Genomic DNA, 23,477 nt, shown 5'->3' on the forward strand with positions numbered 1-23,477 from the left:
GCAAGCGACCCGCACCCCAAGCAGCAGAGCAAGGCAAAAACCACCATGGTCCCTGCCATTCTGACCTGGGCGATCGGCTAGACACTGAGCCTGTGGACGAGAAGCAGCCAGCCAAGTGCCTGGGAGAGTGACCGCTCAGTGCCACCACAGAGCCCTGGCCCACCCCACCCAGTGTCCCTTCTCCAGCCGTGGCCAAGGAAGGATTAAAAAAAGCCCTCCCACAATGCATTGGGGGGGGGAAATTCCCTTGCTGGTGGCCAGCTGAAACCCTGAACCATGAGATCTCCTGCTCCCAGGAGATCTGGGTTCAAACTGTAACCATGTCTGACTCCCCCAGTGACTTTGGGCAAGTCCCTTCATCTTTCTGTTCCCATCTGTCAAGGACAGGAACCCCTCCCTTTGTCTGCACAGACCATCAGCTGCTTGGGGCACGGGCCAGCTCTTGGCACATGTTTGTGCATCACCTAGCACACGGGGGGCTCCGATCTCAGGAGGTGCCACTGTACCACATGGGACATGCAGGCTGAGCATGGGAGGAGCTGTGGGGTCTGCAGTGATTTCTCTGGCCAGGGGGTGTAGAGGATACCCGACATGGTCCATCATGCCGTATAGAGACTACCCACCTGCTTTAAAACCCTACCTTTCCACATCCATTCCTCCCTCCCATCAAGAGGGCTCTGGCCCAAGGGCAAAGCAGAATTCCGTTTTCACTGGCAGCTCAAGCCGGGCTGCGAAACTGATTCCGTCCATTTCGCCAACAGCAAAACATTCGGGAAGCCTGCGCTGGCCGGCACCTCCCCGGCCGCTGCTCGAGCCAGAAACGACGTCTCCCCGCACGGCCCCCAACCGCAGCAGAGATAGTGGGAGCAGGAAGGGGCTGGTCCGTGACCGCAGCAGCCATATGCTGGAAGAGCCAGGAAAGGGAGTGGGACTGCATCAGAGGGGCTCTGAAGACAGAGCCTGGTTCAGGTGTAACCCCAACCTCAAAGCACCAGCAGCCACATTCACGAGCACCGCGGCTTCCCTCCTCCCCATCTTTTTAATCCCTGTTTCGTTCCTTGCTCTAGCCTACCTCAGTCATGCGGCTGGTACAGGAAGCACACCAAGGAGGCAGAGGCAGGCAATTGGCAGCCCTGCCAGCCCCCACAGCACTGACAGCAGAAGACGAGTTTCACACCGTAAACTGCTGGCTAACAGCAAACTTGCGTCAATGGCAGCCACAGCACCACAGGCCTGCAAGGGGAGCTAGCCCGTGGGTCCTGACAAGGTGGGAGAGGGCCCCACAGTCTAGCCACTCTCAGGCCCTCATGCCCACAAATGGCCCACACAAGCCTTCCCCGGCTTCCCTTAGGAGGCCCCTCCACGGGCTTATAGGTTTCCCATGTAAGCAGATTTCCCACGCTTGCTTTCACCCTATTCCTCTTCGTTGTCAGATGTGGGCGGTCATGCCTACTGGCTGGAGTGAGAGTCACACCTAGTTGTTAGTACAGGAGTTGGGAGCCAGGAATAGGAGCCCAGGGTCAGAACTGGAAAAGGCAAAGCAGGGGCAGGGCTGGGTCCAAGGCAGGAGCAGGGCTGGTCACAAGTGCGCCCAGAAGCTATCACAGCTGTGGGCGAACGCTGCTGGGTTTAAGAGCTGGTCTGCTGACTCTTGCCACCAGTCAGGCAGGGCAGCCAATGCAGGCCAGCTGTGTTCGGCAGGTTCCCCAGAGCCGGCTCTGCTGCAGGCCCTGATCCTTGACATTAGCTAAGCACCTTTAAGACACCAGCCCACTGGTCACCTCACCCTCCTCATCACTGGGGATATGTAGTCCCCACCCCAGCTTCAGTGGTCACTTAGCCCAGCGATGCTCCTTGCCTCCCTTGTCTGTCAATCTCTGCAGCCCCCGATCACCCATGCTGGTCAGAACTACCATTTTATCCAGCCATGGACCCAGCAAGACAGGGCACATCCCACCAGAGCCATGTAGAGAGGGATCAATAACTCATCCCCACTCTGTGTGACCCGAACCGTCTAACGTCTGCCCTTGTCCCCACTTCACCCGCTCTGCTAGTACCTGGCTGTGGCTGGCGTGCATGGGGATCGGCTGTATGAACAGACCCAGGGGCGAGCCGAGTACACTGGAAACTCTGCCCGGCTCAGGGTAATTGGCAAAGGAGAAAAACCTTGTGTGTCTAAGAGGGGCTAAGGCTGGAGCAGCCATAGCTGCAAGCTAGGAAGGAGCAGGTTGGTCCAGCTGGCTGAACAGCCAGACATCCACTGCGGGCACAGCTACCAATATAGGCTGGCCAACAGAACCTTGGGACAAGGCCCGATGGAAGAAGGGGAGACTGGGCCTCAAGAGAAGAAAAGGCCCAGTTGGGGAAGGTGGATCGGGACCTGCTGGATATCTACAGGGAGGAGCCCCAAACCTAGCTCAAGTCAAGTCCAAGCGCAACAGATTGTTTAATGCAGAGTCACAAAGACATTAAAAACCTGGCATTTGGAGTTACACAGGAGAAATGGTTACAGGGCTATTTATAGATATGTACAGCTCCCCTGCGCCACCCAGCGGGGTGAGGCGGGAGAGCAGCCCAGCTCCACTTCCACCATGTCCCCTGCGTCCTAGCATCAGCCGCCTCGCTGCTAGGGGTCTTTTCTGCTATGCCCAGCCCTGGCGAGAGCACAGGCTGCTGCTACCCCTCTCTCCACCTACCTCCTCTACACACTAGGTGGCAGCACCGAGCCTGCTGCTCCCCACACCCTCTTCCCAAGCCCCTCTGCCCCCCACACCTCTGCCTTAACTGGAGCTGCTTTCCCCTCCTCCGTCCAGGGAAGGAGGGCAGGAAATGGCAGTGAGAAAAGGCAGGTGGCTAGAGTGATGCCAGGCCCCTGGGTGAATCATCCTCGGTGGGGATTGAACCCGGGACTTGTGGTTCTAAAAGCAGGAGCCTCTGCAGCCAGAGCAGAGACCCCCGGTCAGTTGGCCAAAGCTGTAGCAGGCTCAACCACCACTAGAGGGGGGATAGAGCACCACATTGCGTGGGCAGGAGTGACTGGTTTGGGACCATAACGGGCAGCCACATCCAACCCCCGGCACTGAGACAGAGCATAGAGCCCAGAGCCCTGTCTGAACCAAGCAGAGGGGCCAAGGAACGTGCTTCCTTCGGATGGGATTGGACTCTAGTGTCTTGGGGATGATGGAGGGGCTCTGTCCTCCCCCCAGACCTCTCACTGAACAGCATGGAAGCCAAGCGACCCAGGAACGGCAGCGACTGTCGGGTCCCCACAAAGGCCCGTGGCTGGTGCTGCTGTGTCCTTGGGCAGGTGGGATGAAGCCAGGTGGCCAGCTGGAGGAGGATGGAGGAACACCTGTTCCAAGCAGCCTAAGCCACACCTGGAACATGCCTTCAGCAGATGAGGAAGAGGAGCTCGGCCATTCCCGGCACCACCCCTTTGGCAAGTTAGCCCCAGCTCTGAGTCTCTGCCGGGCCCCCTAGTGTCACACAGGCATTATTGTAGCAGTTCTTCCCAGGAGATAGGTCTGGAGAAGACTTCCCTTTCTAGCCACAGGTCATAGTTCATCTGGAAATCCTCCGGCAGCTCCACCCTCTGGCCCAGCACGCTCTGTAAACAGTTATCCACGGGCAGGAAGTCAGGGTTGCTGTGCGCCCGGTCGTAGCGCCGGGAGTTGAAGCGCTCGATGCTGGCTCGCAGGGCGCACTCCTCCGCCTGGAAGTCCCAGGGCCGTGCATCCAGATCTAGGGCAGAAGGGAGAGGACATTAGGCCTAGATAGCCAGGGAGAGGTGGCCTCCTGGTCAGACCTTGCCTACCCTCTCCTCCCTTGGACAGGCAGATGCCCCTGCCCAGTCCATACCTGCGAGTCAGGAGTATCAAAAGAGGAAAAGCCCCTTTCACTGGGAACCCTAGGATCAGGGCTCCCAATGCCCAGGCTTCAGGGCTTGAGCTGTCACCAGTGGGAGTCAGGGAGGGAACTGGGCAGTTAGGTGCTTTATGGCTTTTGCCAAGAGGGGATACCGGGCTAAGCGCACCACTGAGCTGCTGCCATATTGCAGTTGGGATGGCACTTCCCCATAAGGGGAGGTTGGTACAGCTGCCCTGGGGAGCGAGTTTCTACAGCTGCCGGTTCCTGATAGCTGAGGGACAGAAACAGGAGCGGCTCAACCACAGCTGCTAGGTCCAATGCCCCTGCCCACATCTTCAGGGTGGAGATGAAGCCTGCAGTGCTCCATCTTCACCCACCCACGCCATTCTCCCAGCATACAACGCTCCATCTTTGTCCAGGCAGCTGCCCTCATCTGTAATATGGAGGGACAGCCTCCTGGAGACTGCAGGTCCCAGCATGCAATGCTTCGCCTCCCCCTGGTGTATTAAAGACCTATTCTGTTTTATGCCAATTAGCGATGCCCTTTGGGCTCCTGGCCAGGTGCCAGCCTGGCCTGCTATTGGGCAAAGTGAGCAGATGCCCCCTGGGATAAGCACTCCCACTGGGCTCGACCCAACCCTGAGGCAGCAGGCACATGAGAGGCCACGGGGCGAGGGGTACCATTTCCATAGGCCCAGTCATCGTTGAGCCGGTGCCGCACTTTCTGGTAGATCGCGGACATGGTCTTCATGTTGCTTTTCCTCCACTGCCGTCCCAGGTACTTGGTCTGCACCTTGAGCAGCTTCAGGACGTAGAGCTGCATCATGGCTTGCTTCACCTTCAGGGCTCGTTTCAGGATGGGAGCCGACTTGAACACCACCAGCATCTAGGAGGCACACCGGTCACACCGCGCCGGGGGGCACCTGCTCCCTCAGCACGCACGTGGCTAACGCTGTGCCAGGCACATGTCCACCGAGCCCATCCACACACATCCCCGGCACCGGGACAAGGCCTGGATCAACGACTCACCCCACACTCCACTTGCGGAGGTTTTTAAGAGCCTTACACAGCCCCCACCCACACAGGTCTCTGCACCTCGTGGCGCCCAGTGGACTCCCACTCACCATGGTCCTGGAGTGCTTCCACTTTGTCAGCTTGTTCAATATCCTCAAGAGGTTTATACAGGAGAACAGGTTCCGCCAGCAAAACTGATTGTTGTCCCCGGCTTCCTACAGGGAGAGGAGAGCCGGGTGGGAGGGTGAGCAGCCAGCTTGGGGGTGTGCCGCACAGGGCTGCCTGTGGGAGGAGGCTCACGCTGAACAGGGCCAACCTGAAGGACAGGATTCCCTTTCCACCCAACCCTCCCCTAGTGCTAACTGGAGCCCAGTCACATGTGCGGGGAGCTGATCTCCGGAAAGCCTGGGTTGTCACAGCAAGGCAAGGAGCCCAGCACTGCCCCAGTCCTCTGAGCAGCAGCCTGCCCTGGGGGAGGAGCGGATCCTGCTGGGTGCTTACACACCTGCTCCCGTCTGCTAGGCCTCCCAGTGCTGCAGAGAGCTCTCCTGGTTTGCTCTACAGCCCCCCTCTGCTCTGGCCCCAGCAGGGAAAGGACTTGACAACCAGGAGGGAGGCAGGCCCATGGGTACCCTGCAGGGCACTCACCAGACTCTCTGCCGTCAGCTCCGGAAGCTCGTGTACCACGCAGTAAGGGTAATCCAAGACCGAGATGCTAGAAGGAGAAGAGAGGGCCTCAGCCTCTCCTACTTGCTGATGCACAGCCCCAGCCTTGCGTGGGGGGATATCTGTGGAGTCCCCTGCACCCCTTGGGGCAGCTTCCTAAAGAATCCCATGGTGGGGACAGCTGACAACATCCATTTACTGAGAATGGGTCCCGCTGCCTGTGCCACAACCGAGGGGGGGCGTTGCTGGGGATTCAGGCAGCATGGAAGGGAGCCTGACAGGAGAGATTAGAGAACAGCTCCCTTCCCATGGGCCCCACAGCAGGAGCAGCGTTTGGGGAGGGAGAGCAGGTGCTGGGTATCCCATTGTGGGTGCAGTGTTGGGAGCCCTCAAAGCACCCCACAACCCACTCAGTACCTCATGCTGGGCTGCTGATGGGGGGGGGAAACCAGGTACCGCATGGCAGTAATGGTGAGGGACCCTCATCAGGTACCCCAAAAGGTACTTGGGTACCCCACTGCAGGGCCAGGGATGGGGGCCCTCAAGGTGCCCCACAACCCACTCGAGTAGCTCACTGCAGGGTTAGTGATGCTAGGGGGCACCCCACTGTGCAGCGATCCCACCCCATGGCAGCTGCAGGGTCAGCGAAGGGCCCTGGCCCCCCGTTACCTGTTCTTGGCAGTGATGTAGGACATGATGTTCTGATTGAAGAATTTCAGGATGAGTGGGATGCAGTTGGCAAACACCAGGTGCTGGGCCATGTACTCAAACTAAGAGCAAAGATAAGGGAGGCAGGTAAGCGAGCAGATCTGAGCCCCCTCCCCCGCAGTGCTGCATGCTCCCCCAGTGTGTGGGGGGGTCCCCCGCCCAGGTTTACCTGATAAACGTGATTCAGCTTGAAGTGTTTGAGCAGCAGGAGCAGCACGGCGGAAATGGCCTTGACGATGATCTCTTTGTGCCGGTTCACGTCCACGCCCAGCTTCATGCTCTGCAGCACCGTGGTCCTGGAGGACAAAGCCCCAACCTCAGCCCCCTGTCTCAGGGAGGGGGTACCCAATCCCCAGGAGAGGGGATGGCCAGAGACAGCCAGACCATAACCCCGCCAAGGGAATACAGCCCACCGCCAATTCCCCCTGCTCTCCCTCTCCACAGCCACCACTCCGTTGTCCCCTGAAGGCCTTTCCTGCATCTCCAACTCTCATGCTACCTTCAATTAATGAATAAGGTTTCCATGGTACGTTTTACCCCAAAGATCCCAAGGTGTCCAGCCAACAAACTCATCTCTGTGCCTAGTTTGGAGCCACTCCAGCCCACTGCTGAAATGCAGCCATCTCCGGGGCGGATGGCAGCAGTGACTAACAGAACATGGGAATGTTCCGCAACAGTTCAGGGGAGGACAAATCCCGTCTCGGATTGAAACCACAATTCAGACTGGCACACCAGTTGGAATCAGGCCAGGACGCTGGGCTAACCCACCCTGGAATCTGTACCAACATCTCAGCAGAAAGACAGCTCCTCTGCAAGCACAATGCACCCAGTGCTGCAAGTCGTGACTCAGAGGGAAGGTGCCTCACCAGTCACCAGCACCGCAACCTACACCATCTTGGGCATGAGCCAAAGAGCTCCCCCTCCAAGCGAGGGTCAGGCCTAACCCTGCTTAGCGTGAGAGAACTGACAGGATCCAGGGAGTCTAGCTCCAGGCCATTTCCTAGCTCAGAGTTAAGACTCGCCCTCAGCACAGGAAACTGAGTCACCGGCCACAGCCCAGGTGCTGGCTTAGACTCCCCAGCTCCAGCACAACCAGCCAGGCCTTAAAGCGCTGCCATGCAAAGCCAGGAGGGGCCTTCTGCCTACCGGAGACCTAGTCACCCCCATTATCTCACCCCCCGTTCACCCCGTTGTGGGCTTCTCCAGGCCACCAGAGAAGGGCACTCACGGCATCTCCTCCGGCAAGACGTCCGCGAGGATGTTAATGGAATCCGTCTTGGCTTTGGAAGTGGGGGCTGCGGCCAGCAGGATCTTCAGCAAGGCAATCTGTGGAGGGCATCCAAGAGCTGGGTGAGGGCAGGAAGGGCCTCCGAGGGCAGAGAACAGGGCTGGGGGTGCTGACGCAAAGGTGCTTAATGGCCCTCAATTCGGCATGCGGTGGGGAAAGGCGAGAAGATGCCACCAGGCGTGTGCCAGTGAACACAGAGGGGGCACATACCAACGGGCGGGGGGGGCTGAAGTCATGTGACTGGGAACATACGCACAAGCAGGGGCAATCAGGCACTTGTCAGGAGACGGTTCTGAAGCAGCAGAGGGCACAATCAAGCACACGCCAATGGACAGGGAAAGGAGGAGTGATCCGGTATGACTTGGCACCTACCAGTGGAAAGGGGTTGAGATCATGGGATCGGGCCCACCCCAGTGTAAGTTTGGTGAGGAGAGCCCAGCTGTACTGGTCAAGACGGGAGAGCGGGAAGGGACGGGGCTCGGGCTAGGATCAGTAGTGTGGCCACAACTCACCATGTACTGGGGCAGGCTGGGAAGGAGGCCCTGGTACAGGGCTTCCGTAGGAACTTGCTCCACTTCCTCTTCCCCCTAGTACAGAGATGAGAGAACCTCACCCTGAGAATGTCTCCAGCCCTCGGCAGGTGGCCGATTTGGACTGGGGTGCCGGGGCCTGCCTGGCTCGTGGCTCTGCAGAACCAGACGTGAGCACAACGCAGCCTCCCAGGACACGGGCCCAGCCCTCCCCTCCCCCAAAGGACAGCCTAGCAGTCACACAGCATGCTGCCACATAGGGATCAGAGCTCGTGAGGGGGGAGGAACCTCCCCCCGCAGGTTACCCTTGAGCAAACCTCTCTGGCTAACTGAAGACGCAGCAGTGACAGGCTCCTGCATGCAGTCACCTCCTCAGGGGATACAGGATTGGCAGGGTCCCCGAGGACATCCAGCCACCCAAAGGAACCCCAATCGGCAGCTCTGCAGGCCCCACAACCAGCCCCCTGGCCTCCTCCTCACCCTCCCCGAAGAGCCACTTTACGGATCTGCCTCCCTGCAACATGTGGACTCTCCAGAGAGGGGAGCACCCCTGTGGCACTCACCCCGGAGAGCGGGGAGCGCACGTACTCCTCTTCCATCTGAACCTGAACCTCCGCGATCGACGTGTACTTGTGCTGCGCAGAGACAGAGCAGGGGAGGTTAATGCCACCGGCGCGGGGAGACTCCCGCAGTCCCTTCGCTGACAGCATACATGCCACCAGCTGCAGCCCACCCAGAAGGGAAGCCACAGCCATGCTTGTGAAGGCAGGTGCCTGTAACATTTTATGACTATTACATGTTCTGTCCACCTGACTGTTATGTTGTTTGCTACCTGCTCTCAAGGGGTTCATTCCAACAGGAAAGCGAATGGACCTTTCTGGTAACCCTCCACTGACCACCACTGGATGGTTGTCACAGCAGGGGAAGGGGCTGACCTGGTTCAGGAGACCCAGGGCAGACTAGGGAACTTTGCAGGGGAGAAGAGGGAAGTCCTGGGAGAACAGGAGAGAGGGCAGGCTGGAGGCCTGGCACCTGGATGGGTTGCACAGTCTGGGAGGATCAAAGGTACAGCTGGCCCTCAACTGGCAGGAGGGGTTAGAGGCACCCGCACACACAGGCAGCGTCGAGGGGAGCCCGTGAGGGGGGCACTCACCAGTTTCAGGGTTCGGATGCTCTCGTGGATGGGCCTGGGCAGCCCCACCACCGTGTTCGTGTCACTAGAGAGAGGAAAGAGCCAGACTGACATGGAGGCTGAAAACACCCTCTCCTCCTGGTCAGAAAGGAGAGGATCCATTTCTCCTAGAGGGCAGAGAGCAGCCATCGAGCTGGGGAAAGAGCCCAGTGGGGTCTTGTCCATCAGCTGTCGCCTTGCCAGTGCATCAGCATGAGGCCAAAGTCGGACGAACCACGAACTGGCTCTGCCCAGGACCCAAAGTTTATACCTCCACAGCCTGGCTCTGCTTTAACTCACTTCCCCAGCGTGTAGCCAATGAACTTGCTGCGGCTGGATTCCAGGAACATCTCGATGTCCTTCTCTCTGCGGGAAGGAGGAGACCACTTACCACGCAGTCAGGCCCAGGCCTTCCACCACTACCGTGGTGGAGAGCTAATTACAAGCAGAAAAAACGAATCAGCCCAACAGAGCTCTCCTGGGTCAAGTGAGATTCAGAGACAGCAGACCTCCTGCCTCCACTCCAAAGTCCCACCCCAGGAGGGTCCCCACCCCTAGGTGAGCTCCAAAGAACAGCACTGCAGCCCATCTTGTCTCTAAGACAACAGCCAGGCTGGGCTCCAGTGTGGAACACGATAACCCATTGTTGCTCCAAGACAATGCCACCACCCTGGAGGCTCATAACACTGGGGTGGTTGATCTCGACAGCCTCACTGCTGGACAGTTCTGCGAGGGTCCTGTCTGTATCCTGAAGGATAGTGGTCTCCATCTGGGGAGCAGAAATCTGTCTCGCACTTTAACCATCACCCCTCAGTGTTCATTAGACAAGCCGATGGCAGAACACTGCCAGGGGCCTGACACAAGGTCAGTCCTAGTGGTCCTGAGGTGACAACTCACCTGACCTTGGGAGCCCAGGGCAGCCCCTTTGGGCAGGCGAATCGGTCAGTGGGAGGGTGCTGGATGGGTGGAGGCATCACCTCGTCTCGTTCCAGGGGGAATGTCTCCCCCTCGAGGCTGCTGTCATCGTCATTCTCCTCCTCTTCCTCACGGGAGTCGTCAGCTTTGTAAGGGTCCCGCTCATTGAAGGCATCGAGGTTGTCTTGCTTAATCAGAGCCTGGAACCAAGGGAGAAGGCAGCTGAATGGGGAGCGGGTGAACGTCAGATCGAGAGACATGGGGAGACAATAACTCTGGGGTGCAAGGCACCCCAAGATCACACCTGACTCCCCAGCATGCCAAGGGCAAGAAGCTGGCTGCCCTGTGTCACCCTTGTTAATTTCACTGTCCCCTTGAGGAAAAGGTGACGTTCCCTCCACGACTGCCCCTGATCTCGCCCAGATTCAGCCTCACCTTGTGTTCCCGCCGGCCCCGTTTCTGCTGCTGTTCGATCAGGTCGGAGGCCGACGCCGGTGGGGACGCAGCCCTCATGTTGCGGATCACTTTGATGCTGTCCTCTGGAAGTGACGGGAGGCCCAGTATCTCCCGTTTCTCGGCTTTCATGGCTTGGAGCTCCTCGAAGCCTCCCAGAGTGCACTGCAACACAGACGCCCCCCACACACCCGGGATTGTGACTGAGGCGACTGCATGGACAAGCTCCCGCCGGACCCACAGCGTACAGGGTTCGCTCACGCGTCAGAGGTCCAAGCACCCAACGCTTCCTGGCAGAAAGTCCACGCGAACAGATCCCCAAGGCAAAGAGCTCTGCCCATAAACCTTACGTATGGGGTCTGTTATTTAGGGTCTATCTAGGCTAGATCCTAGAACGTCAGACACTGGACTGCTCAGTCTGAAGACAGCCCAGAAGCCAATGGACAGAAGGCACCGCTGGGGTTCTAGCTACAGGACGTCACAGATCTAGTGAAGTGAAGGGCGCACTTTCCTTTGGTCAAGAGGCCATTCAGGAAAGAGGAGTATGGTCTAGAGGTGGGAGCACAGCGCTGATAATAAGAAGCTCTAATCCCACTTCTCACACCATCTTCCCTCTATGACCATGAGCATCCAAAACACTTGGCACCTCAGGTCTCCCATCTGTAACATCTATAACACTGGCGACAGGCCTAACCACACCGTGAGAGGATCTCTATGGTGCGCTCTGACTGTGAAAAGCGCAATGGGATTCTGCCCCGGGGGCCCTACCATTCTACCTCCTCTGAAGGAATGGAGGATCTGCTACAGGAACCCAGCAGTATTCAGCACAAGGGCAGCTGGGAGTTAAAGGCTCCAGGAAGTCAGCATAACCCTTGTTATTCATACACGGAAGGAGCTTTCAGCTTCGACAGCTGGCAATGTGTTTAGCAACACAAGGAGGGGGAATTTAACAGAAAATCGACCCTGTCAATAGCTCCCTGTAAACAGATTATGGAATTTCACCTGCTCCAAGCCACAACTTTCACTGGGGACTGTCTACATTACAGACTGACACTGTGTTGATCTCACATACTGTTTGTGTCTAGCCAGTTATCAAGCAGTTACTCATTGCCAGGATGGTACAGGGACATGACCCTGACCGTGAGCAGAGCTGTCACACACTTGTTCCAATGGTTAATTACTCTCACTGTTAAAAATGTATGCCTTATTTTCAGTCTGAATTTGTCTAGCTTCAATTTCCAGCCATTGGATCCTATTAGACCTTTCTCTGGTAGATCAAAGACCCCATTATTAAATATTTGTTCCCCGGGGTTCTTACGGACTGTCATTAAGTCACCAATTAACCTTCTCTTTGTTAAGCTAAACAGATTGAGGTCCTTGAGTCTATCACTAGAGGACAGGTTTTCTAATGCTTTCATCATTCTCGTGGTTCTTCTCTGCACCCTCTGCAATTTATCCACATCCTGACTGAATTATGGGCACCAGAACTGGATGCAGTATTTCAGCAGCGGTCGCACCAGTGTCAAATACCCAGATCCCAGAGATCACAAAGAGAGGTAAAATAACTTCTCTGCTCCCAGTCTGTTTATGCATCCAACGATATGTTAGCCCTTTGGGCCACAGCATTGCATGTTTACCTCACTGTCTATCTCAACCCCCAGTCTCTCTCAGGGTCATTGCTTCCCGGGACAGAGTCCCCCATACTGTCAGTATAACCTACGTTCTTTGTTTCTAGAGGAATACAGTTACATTTAGCTGTATTAAAACGCATATCTAGATCGCTCTGAATCAGGTGACCCGTTCTCTTCACTCTTTACCACTCCCCCAATTTGTGTGTCACTTGCAAACTTTATCAGTGATGATTTTATGTTTTCTTCCCGGCCAGGGATAGAAGTGTGAAATAGCGTAGGGCCAGAACCAACCCCTGCAGGACCCACTGGAAACACACCCACTCCACAACGATCCCCTGTTTACAATTACTCAGCTGCATCTCAGGGCGGATGTACCAAGTTTATCACAGGACAAGACAGTCAGGGCCCCTATCACTTGCTTCCAGCCAAGTCGGCCCCAGATGAGATGTCAAGGAACGAATCACTTGGATGATGGCTTTAGAAACCTTGTCCCAACTCCCCGGCTCAGGCCAGGGGATTCTTACCAGCGCCGTTTTCCAGAGCAGTAGCAGCACCTTCTTCATAGGGAAGTGCGGGGCATGGCCGCTGCAGAATTTGGTCACCATTCCGAAGAGCATGACGGAAAACGGCTCGTTGTTATACAGCGGGGCCCCTAGAAGCAAACACACCCATGACAGCCCGGCTCGCCTGAAGAGCGCCCACCCTCCCATCACCACCTCACTCTCAGGGCAGAGCTCCAGCATGTTCCTAACCTCACCATTAAATCCCCTACATGCTCACCCCCACCCTCATCCTCTCTCCAGCCAGCTCGTCTCCTCCCTTCTGAAGCCCAGGACCTACCCTATCTGCTTATAAATAATTCTGATGTTGGGCAAGGATGGCCCCAGAGACCAGACTCCACAGCAGAGATACAGTACAGGCAATGAGAATGCTGGCTGCCTTTGCTCTGCCACCTCCAGTGTGGCTTAGCCGTGCCCCAGAGGAATCCTCCAATAACAGCAAAAGAATCCTGTCTCCATGGCCCATTCAGGCTTTGGCTGATTTGCCAAGACAGACAAGAAGAGCATTGGGAATGGATTCTGCAGAGTGGGCCCATGTTGCCTGGGAATTGGAATGGGACCCAGTAATTCACTTCACACAGGCCACTGAACTGCTGGTCACTACCAAATGGGCCAGATTCGAACCACTACAGAGATTCCAGGCCCTGGCTCATCACCTTGCAGGGAACACTGCTGTAATCTACCCACCCCACCATTACACACCCGGGACATTCCAGGGGAGGATCCTACCTAGCTCTGCTCGGAAAGTCTGCCTAATGGTCTTCCACTCAATCTTGTCTCCCTCAGCCTCCTGCCGGACAGTCTCTACGATCAGGTACATGATGTTCAGCAACACCCTGCAAATCATAGAGAGTCAGACAGTACCATGGGATGACCAAGGGGGGAGCAGGTCTCAGAGGAGCTGCCTATGACCTGCTGGCTCCAACAACACTTAGAAAGGCAGTCATGTTCTGCTCCCATTTGTCAACATCCCACAGGAGGAACAGATCAGACTCAAGGGGACTAGAGTTAGATATCGGAGTTGGGGGTAAGAAACCCTCTGGAGGAGTGTTACCCAACTCGGGGGGGGTGGGGGTGAGGCGGAAATCACGAGATGTTGAACATCTTATTATAATCTAAAGCAAAGAAACCCTCCCCCACACCTCCCCCAACCCAGGTCCTTCAAGGTCATAGAGTTTAAGGCCAGAAGGGTCGCCATGATGATCAGTCTGACCAACTGTATATTACAGGCCACGGAACATCCCCCAGTCAGCCCCGCACCAAGCCAACAACCAGATTTAGACCAAAGCGTTACAGCCCTCAGAAGACGAAACTATCATGTGGCACAGGCAGAGAACAGGTCAAGGATCCCCTCTCTGGTGACACACAAACTAACCAATTATCTAGGCTCTGCATCGGCATCACTGATACACTTTTTACTCTTCGTAAATAAAAGTGGGTCGTGAACATTTTTAACTTCAGATAACGGGTCACCAACCTGAAAAGACTGAGAAAGTGTGCTCCACTCCTCACCCCTTTGCCCCCCCGTCTTTTGACCCCGTAGCAGTAATTCGCTGTGTACATGGATTAGGAGATGGTCTGACCCTGTATGGCAAGCCCTACTGGTCCATCAGTCCAGTATCCAGCCTCCGGCAGCAGCCTGTACTTGATCCTGCAGAGATGCTACCGAGCTTAGCATGTCTACAGTGCTTTTCGAGCCCAGAGCTCAACACACTTTAACAAAGGTGGGTGCCATTAGACCCATTTTATAGGTGGAGTAAATGAGGCACAAAGAGACCACAGGGAGTCAACACTCTGGAAATGGCGCCCGATCTCTAGCCCTCTCTGCGGGACTGCACATCTCTCAAAGAGGGAAACAAATCCCATAATGCACCTGCCAAAGCTCCTTTCTGAACCTCCAGGCCCTCAGCTTAGACCCTCACCAGCCTGTCCCCATCATTTACTCACCTCAAATCTGTGCTGTCGGCCAGGGAGATGGCGGGCTTCCTCACGGCACTGCTGCAGGCGGCGCTGTTACTGAGGGAGGAAAGAGACTCAGACCCTCAGATCAGGCTGCCCACACCTCCCCCTGGGAAAACGCAGTTTGGATGGTTTAACACCGCCGTAAACAACCCATTAAACCACACAGGGTCGCTGCTGCTGGACTCTCACACATGACTAGCATCTACGGATGCCAAAGACTGGAAGCCTTCAAATCAAACTGGCGACGCAGGGAGCAAGCTCAGAGTCCCTGGGAAAGAATATGACTCTCTCCTAGGGGAAAACTAAATCACATTTAGTACTTGCTGCAGCTGTGCTTCTTAAACATCTCACTAAACCTCCCCCAGAACTTAGCCCCATTTCTCAGATGGGGAAACAGACACAGCAATGCAGTGATCTACCCTAGGCCTCAAAGGGAGTCAGCATCAGAGCCAGGACTGGCATTCAGGAATTCCTGGCTCCCAGGCCTGCTCTCAGAAACCCCTCCCTCAAGTGCAAAGCTCTCCACTCCGGAGCCTGCTGCTGACGTGAAAGGGCTTGGTCCTTAGCGGATTCTCCCCCACAGGTGCCCATCAACAATGGACTCACAGTCTATGCTCAGGGCAGACCTAAGGCTGCACCACATCTAACATGCTCGCTGGGTAAATGGACTAACCCCCGGGAAGAACCATTCTCTCCAGAACGGGTGTCTGACCATGCGTATACCTCCCTGCCCCTCTTCCCATTGCAGAATAAAAGTGTTCTGGAGAGCATGCAGGAAGAGATGACTCTTTGCAAACATGCCTTTCATCATTGCGTGAGCACGCTTCCTTAGGATGGCAAGGGAAGTACAGCTCAAGGGACTGGAAATGGGACAAAGAGCCTTTCCACTACAGATCTCCAGTTCAAATCCAGCCCAGCTGCCACCAACCAACCACTGGTTGGAAGCGGGGGGGAATTCCGTTCCTAGTAGCCAAAACCCACCCCCACTGTTGGCAGCCTGAATACAGAGACCGAGGATTGACCGGACTGAGCTAGAGGCAGTATCTCCAGGACACGCGTGAAGCACTCTGAAACTTGCAAAACTCACTACTGCCTACATTGCCCCGGTCCTTGGAGCCAAAGCCCAATCCGACTCCCGCTGGCATCAACAGGAGCCTTCCCGCTGACTCTGACGGAAACTGGATTGGGAGCAGAGAGCTGCTGGGAAGTGCACATCTTTCATAAACTGGAAAAAGATCCAGGGGGAGCAGTTCACACTCACGTTATCAAAACTCCTTTGGCAGAGCTTTTCATATCCCCAGCCCCATGGTACTTACTCAATCTCCATGTTCAGAAGCTCCACCAAAGCGTTGAAGGTCCCAACTTCCAGTAGCAAGAAAATGTTATATCGCATCCAGGCTTGAACTTCAGCCTCGGAGCCGCACTCTCCAAAGGTGCCTGTAAGAACGGTATTATTGGGTCACCTTTCCACCAAGAATCTCAGCGCACTTCACAGACATCGAAGCAAGCCTCAGAGAGCCCAGGCAAATCTGATCCATGGATTACAGACAGGAAGACAGGCACTGAGAGGGGAAGAGACTTGCTCCAGGTCTCAGGATAAAAAGAAAAATTAGTGGCTGAGCTGGGCGAAGAATCCAGATCACCCAACTCCCGTTCCAGTGCCCCATCTACTGGGTTAGAAGTTGGACAAAAGCATTTAAGAGAAATATTTTTCCGTTGAAATGATCCACTTGGATTTAAAGATTTCCCCTGAAGCATTTGCAACCCAAACGTTGCCACATTGAGCTAGTGCAGGGGAAGCAGGGGCCAGATTCTGGCCCCAGCCCATATGCGCTGATCTGATATAGGGACTGTAAAATGGACACAACCGCCAGAGGGAGGATTCCCCTTGCTGTGGCAGCTCTGTAAGGCTCAGGTGCATGGCCCCATGATGCCCACAGCATAGGGGACAGGCCTGGGGGTAGGAGAGGGAGTAGGGATAGTGCTCAGCACCATGGCCATTCTGGCCTGTGGAGCATTCCACTGGCAGACAAAGGGAGACTGCTCCAGGCCCCCTAGCTGCTGTTAATTTGACTGGGGCCACATCAGCCCTCAGTGCAGGAAGAACGTGGGTATTGCAAAGGCGGTTTAAACAACATAATTTTTTATTTATTAATTATTATTATTATTAGAGGCACCTTTGGAAAATGCAACTCTGCAGCTTAAATCAACCTTCACCCCAGACCCTCCTGGGCTACCCCTTATGTGCTGTACTTAAGAATCGAGCCCCTAAACAGGAACCCAACTAGAAATAAAGGTGAAAATGACTCATCGATTTCGCTGCCTGAGCCGAGTGAAACGCACAACAGGTAAGATGGCAACAATCGTACCAAGTTAATTCAGATCGAACAGCTGCAGGTGTGACCAGGGACATGAGGAGGGAAGCTGGTTTCTAACCTGCGTGCCCGTGTAATAAAAATTCTACATAGAAAAGTTAACAGGGATTTCAGAACAGGACCAATTCTTCTGCCGACATTGCAATGTACCTTGTGCAACGTAGAGGATGGCTCGGGCCACCTTGAGCCTCTTCTCCCTGGCAGTGACCTCCAGCCCATCGAGGAGCCGCATGGCATGGGTTCGATGCTGGCTGCTGTCCAGCTCGGTCCATTTTTTATCCAGCACTGAAAAGCCAAAACACAGCTAGTTTTGTCAGAGGTTGCTCCCCGCAGCTGGAAGGGGATGTATATTTCTTCCCCTCTCCAAAAGCCAGGAAACTATGAAGCAGTTACAGCTGCAATTCTTTCATAGGATGTAAAACAAATAGAGGAAAATTCAGAGCATTCAGCCTAAATGGAGCATCAATTTGGACGGGGTGTTCATCACAGCCATGGGACAAGGCATAGGTATGTCTGATCATCAAGGGGCCAGGTGGCAGGAACTGTCTGCCTTCTAGTACAGCACAGAATTAATCAGACTCATCGGTCTGATTCCACATCAGCAGTGATCAGAAGCCAGTACTGTCAATGACCTTCATAAAACGAGATGGTTGTTCTTAATGGACAGACTTCCACATCTTACAGCACAGTCACAGTTGGCACCAATTAACCACCTAGCACATTTTGATAGACTAAGTGCTGATTGGGCCATGGACACTAATCTACTCTTTCCCCTTCAGTTCACAGTGAGACACATTAGGTGTCCTGTGAACACTGACAACATCTGTTAGCAAAGGTAAACAAGGAATCAATGTACATGGCTGGTTCCTTCCTTCTGACACAGGGATAGGCGCACATCAATACTTCTGTCTCCTATTGTCTATGTTCTACAGGTGACAACATCTCTTACCGTGGACCCTAAAATCTTCCTCAAAGCATTTTCGATTCAGCTGGAACTCCGGACCCTCCGTGTAGCTGTATAGTTCTGCCAAGAGAGCACACTGGTGTCTGCTGGTTGCCAATTTCATTTCTGCATCCAACCAGAAAACACCTACCAAAAACTACACAGTTCTCAGCTGTGAAACTAAGGAGCACGGACTTCACTTCAGTCATATCACACTTAATGTTTATTGGAATCTGTGGTCATTAGAATCTGCATGGTTTTACTTGTCACCTGGGAATTGCTGCTATGGGTTATTTCTACACATACTAATTATATTATTTTTTTTTAAAAAGATCTCTCATCACTGAAGTTTTCTACACTTAGGGCCCATTGTTTTCAGTTTTTATTTTATTTAATTTTTCCAGGCAATTTATCAGTGTTTATTACCACAGCAACAAAAACAGGTGAAAAATCAGTGCAAAAAATATTAGTAATTTTTCTGGGTAAATATCGGGGTATATTTTGGCGGACAGAAAGATGGGGGAAAGCTATTCACTAGATTAATGCTTTGAATTCCGTTCATCAATGTAGTTTGCTGTAAAACTAAAACAGAACTCAAAACACAGTGCCACCGCTGAGTAAGAAAACAATACACCTCTAATCCCGAAATAAAACTTTTCATTTGAATAAATGGTTTACTGTTGTAGACTTAGAACTATTCGCCTATAAATATTTACATTTAATACTTGGGCCACACTATTTGCAGTGCCTACACTCAACTTCATCCTTTCCCTGTTTTTTTTTTTTTTTAAACTTTCGAATACTTCCTTGGGTTCTGAAACGTATCCTGATACAGATTTTCATTTTCTTCCTATTTTAGCGTGTCAAAACTTTAAACTGCTATCTGCTAACAACTTGAAATGTGTACGTGGCGGGTGTGAGATTCCTCAGTACATACCGATGCGCATACACTTCAGAGTTTGCATGCATGCCTGCCTGTTTGTTTATTGTGTGCATCTTCTAGACTAATACATAGTCTTACTTCAACAGGCAGTTTTGCATATACACACAAACTAATGTATTATCATAATACATATATCTCATGCAATGTATTGTATTTGCCGAATAAAAAGTTATTTTTTAGATATTTGAACGATACAAAAGTAGGGTGAAAATCAGAAAAAAATGAATAATACTTTTTGTAAAACCTGGACATTTTTCAATAAAAATTGGTTTAAACTGAAAACGAAGTGGCTTATGTATACTCAAACGCTCAAAACATAAAAGATCTCAGAACAATGTTTTACATAAGTGAAATTAAATAGAAATTATTTTTGGTATTTAAAATATTATTACTAGTGAAAAGAGTTTATCTGGATGTAAATTTCTCAAGTATTTGGGATCCAAACACTGCATCCACTAGCCTGAAAACTGAAAGCTGAAACTGACAAGAAAGTCAAGTGAAACTGATTAGCGTGGTTGTCCAACATGGGAAATAAAAAAAAAAAAAAAAAGCAGGGTATATGGCAAAAATTAGTTAATTAAAACGAACAGAATTTTAACAAAGTGTTATTAAGCTAAAAACAGCTATATGAAAAATATATTATTTTTTGAGTCAATAGTGTTCTTTTACTGACCAGTGAGCAAAAAACAATACATTTAAACCTAATGGTTAAATTATTTCCTTACCCGACAGCTCTGCAGACCATCTATCTGTGTCTGCATATTCAAACTCCAAGTCTGGGGATTCGGAATAGCCCTGATGGCAGAAGAAAAACAGTTTTAATGAGTCACTATTCAGTAAAAAGAAAAGGAGGACTTGTGGCACCTTAGAGACTAACAAATTTATTTGCGCATAAGCTTTCGTGAGCTACAGCTCACTTCACTGGATGCATCCGATGAAGTGAGCTGTAGCTCACGAAAGCTTATGCGCAAATAAATGTGTTAGTCTCTAAGGTGCCACAAGTCCTCCTTTTCTTTTTGCGAATACAGACTAACACGGCTGTTACTCTGAAACCTAGTCAGTAAAACAAATTCACTCTCTGTAGCTTTCAAAATTCATCCAGTTGCAAGTTCGGTACAGTATTTTCAGTCTAACAGATATGATATTTACCAGTGCATCAACAGTATCAAGGTAACCTACTAAAATGCCTTCTGTATTTTAAATGGGTGTAATATTCAACATTTCTTATTCCTACCCAATTGTGTAATGTTGCTCTGTGCTGTTGAAAAATCATGTTCCATTAAGTTGTATTTCAGCAGTGAGTGACCCCTGTTTGTATACAGCCTATAAAGCATTCTGGGAGCCTTTGAAGGGAAAGGCACTGTGTAAAATTTTATCTATCCACAGGCTTATTTAATCCTAAAACTGGAGCAGACTAGTCTGGACCAGGGAGCTCTCAGATCTAGTCAATTTAGAATAAATGTGAACCACTCTGAAGTCTGGGATGCTACCACAGTCCAAATCCTCACCCTCACCTTTAAGTACTAACAGAATACAAAGAATAACTAAGTAGGTAAGTAAGTAAATACAGAGTAGAGGCAATATTACTGACACTGGAAAAAGATCAAGACTGCAACAAGATGCAGTCGCTTTTAAAGAAATGAACATAAGTCATCAACAGGCTCCCTTGGCTAAGCTTTAGGCGAATCTTGGGCCATCTGCTATCAGAGGACAGGATGCACCACCTTTGGAAAAGCAACCAGGAGTCCGGTGGCACCTTAGAGACCAACAGATGTATTTGGGCATAAGCTTTCGCGGGGGACGGGGACGGGGACGACACACTTCTTCGGATTCACCTTCGGGACTGGGATCAAATGAAACAGCAGCATCCATGTACTCATCTTAAGGCCGAGAGTCTCAACCCGTTTACCGCGGCGGGCTGCCCGGGTCACCATCCACGCAATGCGCCTCCTGCCCGTGGGGCCCCGAGGACGTGACCTGGGGGGGGCCGGTGTGCTGACGGGGCCGCCCGCGGGCGGGGGAGCGGCTCTGGCCGGGGAGCAGGGGCGCCGAGGCGCGGGCCGACACGGAACCCCCCAGGCCCGGCCCGGCCCGGCCCGGCGCCCAGACACCGCGCCGAGGGGCGCTTTGCCTGTGCGTCCACAGCCAGCCCGGCCGGGCCCCAGGCAGGGACCCGACTCCCCCCGCGGGACCGGGGCCCCAGGGACCCGCATAGCAGGGGAAGGGGGCTGGACCCGGCCCCGGGACCCCCACCCCCCGACACCCAGAAGGGGGAGGGGTCTGCTCCATTTGGACCCGGTACCCAACGGCCCCGCCCACAAGGCCCCGCCCACTCGGAGCCGGAACCGGAGCGACCCCGGCGGACCGAGGTGGGAGCAGGGCCGCGGCCGCGCTCTCACCTCCGAGTCCTTGCGCTGGTTGCGGTTGAACTCGCGGCCCTTCCCCGCCGGCGGCGGCAGCAGCAGCCCGCCCCGCTGCTTGTTGTTCACGATCAGCGGCCCCGGCCCGCCGACGCCGCCCGGCTCCATCGCCGCCCGCCCCGGGCCCCGCCGCTCTCTCGCGAGAGGCGCGCGCGCGCTCCCTTCTCGCGAGATCGGCGGCCCGGGAGGGCGAGGGGTCGAGGCGGCCATGTGCGGTGTGGCGTGCAGTGGGGGGGGGGGGGGGGGCGGCCCAGGCGGCCATGGCGGGTGTGTCATTCAGCTAAGAGGCGGCCGACGCGTGGGTCGCTTGAGGCAGCCATGTTAGGAGTGGCGGGAGCTGCATCAATCCGCCTTTTCAGGGCCTGTGCTGGCTGCTGGGGGGGGCTGCGTGCTTGTCCCCCCATGGTCTTGCCCTAGGGCACCTCTGGGGCTAGAGCTGCCATCACATCAGCATCCAGCAGAGCCAACCCCTCCCCCTCCAAAAGCCGCAAATCAACCCCGGCCGCCTGGGTCCTGCTCCCAGGCCGAGGCCCACGGGGGACAGGGCCCTCCAGCCCAGCACCCTTCCGGCTGGGGTGCCCTCCGCCCGATCTTCAAACCAGAGCTGTGCCAACCCCGCACTTCCGCGCGGCCCGCCACAGCCTCCTGGGCGTCTCACCCAGCCGCAGGGCCCGCCGGCCCCGCCCTGGCACCGAGCAACCACGAGGCAGCCTCAAGCCAGGTCCTGGATAAATGCCGCAACCCCCAGCCAGGCCAGGCCCAGCATCCTACTTCTCGAGCTCTAAAAATCACACGCCCTTAGCTGGTGCGAGAAATGCATCTTTTATCCTCTGGGATGGCCACCCACCTACTCAGTCCTACAGCCGGCTCGTATCTTTCACCAGGCCCCTGCAGACTCGAACAAGGGTGCTTTCACGTGAGGGACCTGGAGTCCACTCAAGAGAGCAACAGCTACCCAGGTACACAAGGGGAGAATCAAACCCACTGACTTCAGACCACAGCCTCCTCTTGGTCGGTGCTGACACCCCTTGCCTTTGAGGGATCTCACAGACACAGCTTAAGGGTGGAGGTGGCTGCGGTGGGATTTGTCTTCCTTGACACCAGTTCTACCCTTCCCTCCTAGCTTTTAAACAGCTTTGATCACCCTCCAAAAGGTTGACATGACCACGATTTTCTCTCCCTCTCCCTTTTCCCAGACATCAGCTACATTTGTTCATGCTAGTGAAGTTGGAGGTGGCTTTCATACCAAACAGCCTCTACACTGACACTAGCCTGCACAAGTCCAGGCAGTCAGGTGCTCTGTTGCCTGCTTGGCTGAGACTCTGCTATGAGGAGTGGTGGGTTGGGAACTCAAGGGAAGGGAGTTTTTTTCCCTTTATTTATTTAATCATTTCTATAAGCTCCATTTCATTTAATGGACTGTAGTTGAATTAAGTGCCCCTCTGGCTCGAGATCACTCTAGGCTCCTGCAAGGGGCCTGAGCCAGGCTCAGAGTAAGGATGTTCCTCTGGGCCTCTCCATATAGCCCAGCTACTTCACTCCTACCCGTCCGTATCATTATTCCTGTTTTACAGATGGGGCAACTGAAATACAGAAAGTGACTTGCCCAGGGTCACCAGCAGGCCAGTGGCAGAGCTGAGATTAAAAAGAAGGTCTCCCGAGTCCCATCCTGTGGAAGTAATTTCCTGTGTAACCTTTAACTCCTGCCAACCATCTGTCTGATTAACTCAGTGACTTAGTCCTAGGAGAGGGGAACTCCAATTGCACCGCACTGGTTTGGAGCAGTGGCCGTGGGAGTAGGAATGTCTACTCACCACAGCAAGCAGCTTTGCACACGAATGCAAGGCAGTTTCCAAGCGTAACAAGCAGTTGCAACAGCAAAAGGTTCAGGTGCAGACAGGGCTTTAAGTAGTTGCCTTACGTGCTCCATCTATAAGCAGCCCTGGTGTAGTTCAATATAGCTTTAGAGGGCACACGCATTGCTGAAGTTAACATTTTAACGCCTAAACTCCTACCCTTTTTAAAAGGTTG

General features: G+C 53.8%; 1 protein-coding gene across 6 annotated transcripts; it reads right to left on the reverse strand.

Moving 5' to 3' along the window:
- Positions 1-2,429: 2,429 nt before the first annotated feature.
- On the reverse strand, positions 2,430-21,602 carry STRIP1 (striatin interacting protein 1). Of its 6 annotated transcripts, none has more exons than XM_073320233.2 (21): positions 21,426-21,602; positions 19,752-19,821; positions 18,090-18,164; positions 17,291-17,425; positions 16,082-16,202; positions 14,751-14,819; positions 13,533-13,639; positions 12,768-12,895; positions 10,595-10,777; positions 10,142-10,359; positions 9,545-9,610; positions 9,227-9,290; positions 8,637-8,708; positions 8,056-8,130; positions 7,484-7,581; positions 6,425-6,551; positions 6,217-6,317; positions 5,530-5,596; positions 4,992-5,096; positions 4,549-4,753; positions 2,430-3,741 (listed from the first exon to the last, which is right to left on the reverse strand). In XM_073320233.2, exons 1-21 carry the CDS (start codon positions 21,552-21,554, stop codon positions 3,494-3,496), a joined length of 2,463 nt encoding a protein of 820 aa, XP_073176334.1. In that variant the 5' UTR covers positions 21,555-21,602; the 3' UTR covers positions 2,430-3,493. The 6 variants fall into 6 exon arrangements, with proteins under 6 accessions (XP_073176334.1, XP_073176333.2, XP_078705889.1 ...); XM_073320232.2 differs by lacking the exon at positions 21,426-21,602 and adding an exon at positions 20,862-21,286; XM_078849764.1 differs by lacking the exon at positions 21,426-21,602 and adding an exon at positions 20,862-21,290 and having other exon boundaries at positions 3,652-3,741; positions 4,992-5,163.
- Positions 21,603-23,477: the final 1,875 nt, after the last annotated feature.

This window comes from Lepidochelys kempii, chromosome 21 (assembly GCF_965140285.1).
Source record: "Lepidochelys kempii isolate rLepKem1 chromosome 21, rLepKem1.hap1, whole genome shotgun sequence".
NCBI lineage: Eukaryota > Metazoa > Chordata > Testudines > Cheloniidae > Lepidochelys > Lepidochelys kempii.

Excerpts from the sequence above, each read along its gene's own strand:
- STRIP1 (XM_073320232.2), bottom strand. The coding sequence starts at position 21,239 with ATGCGGGTCCCTGGGGCCCCGGTCCCGCGGGGGGAGTCGGGTCCCTGC. Across the intron at positions 17,426-18,089 it reads GGAAGATTTTAGGGTCCACG|TGCTGGATAAAAAATGGACC; the intron begins GTAAGAGATGTT and ends TTGGCTTTTCAG. Across the intron at positions 13,640-14,750 it reads GCCGACAGCACAGATTTGAG|GGTGTTGCTGAACATCATGT; the intron begins GTGAGTAAATGA and ends TATGATTTGCAG.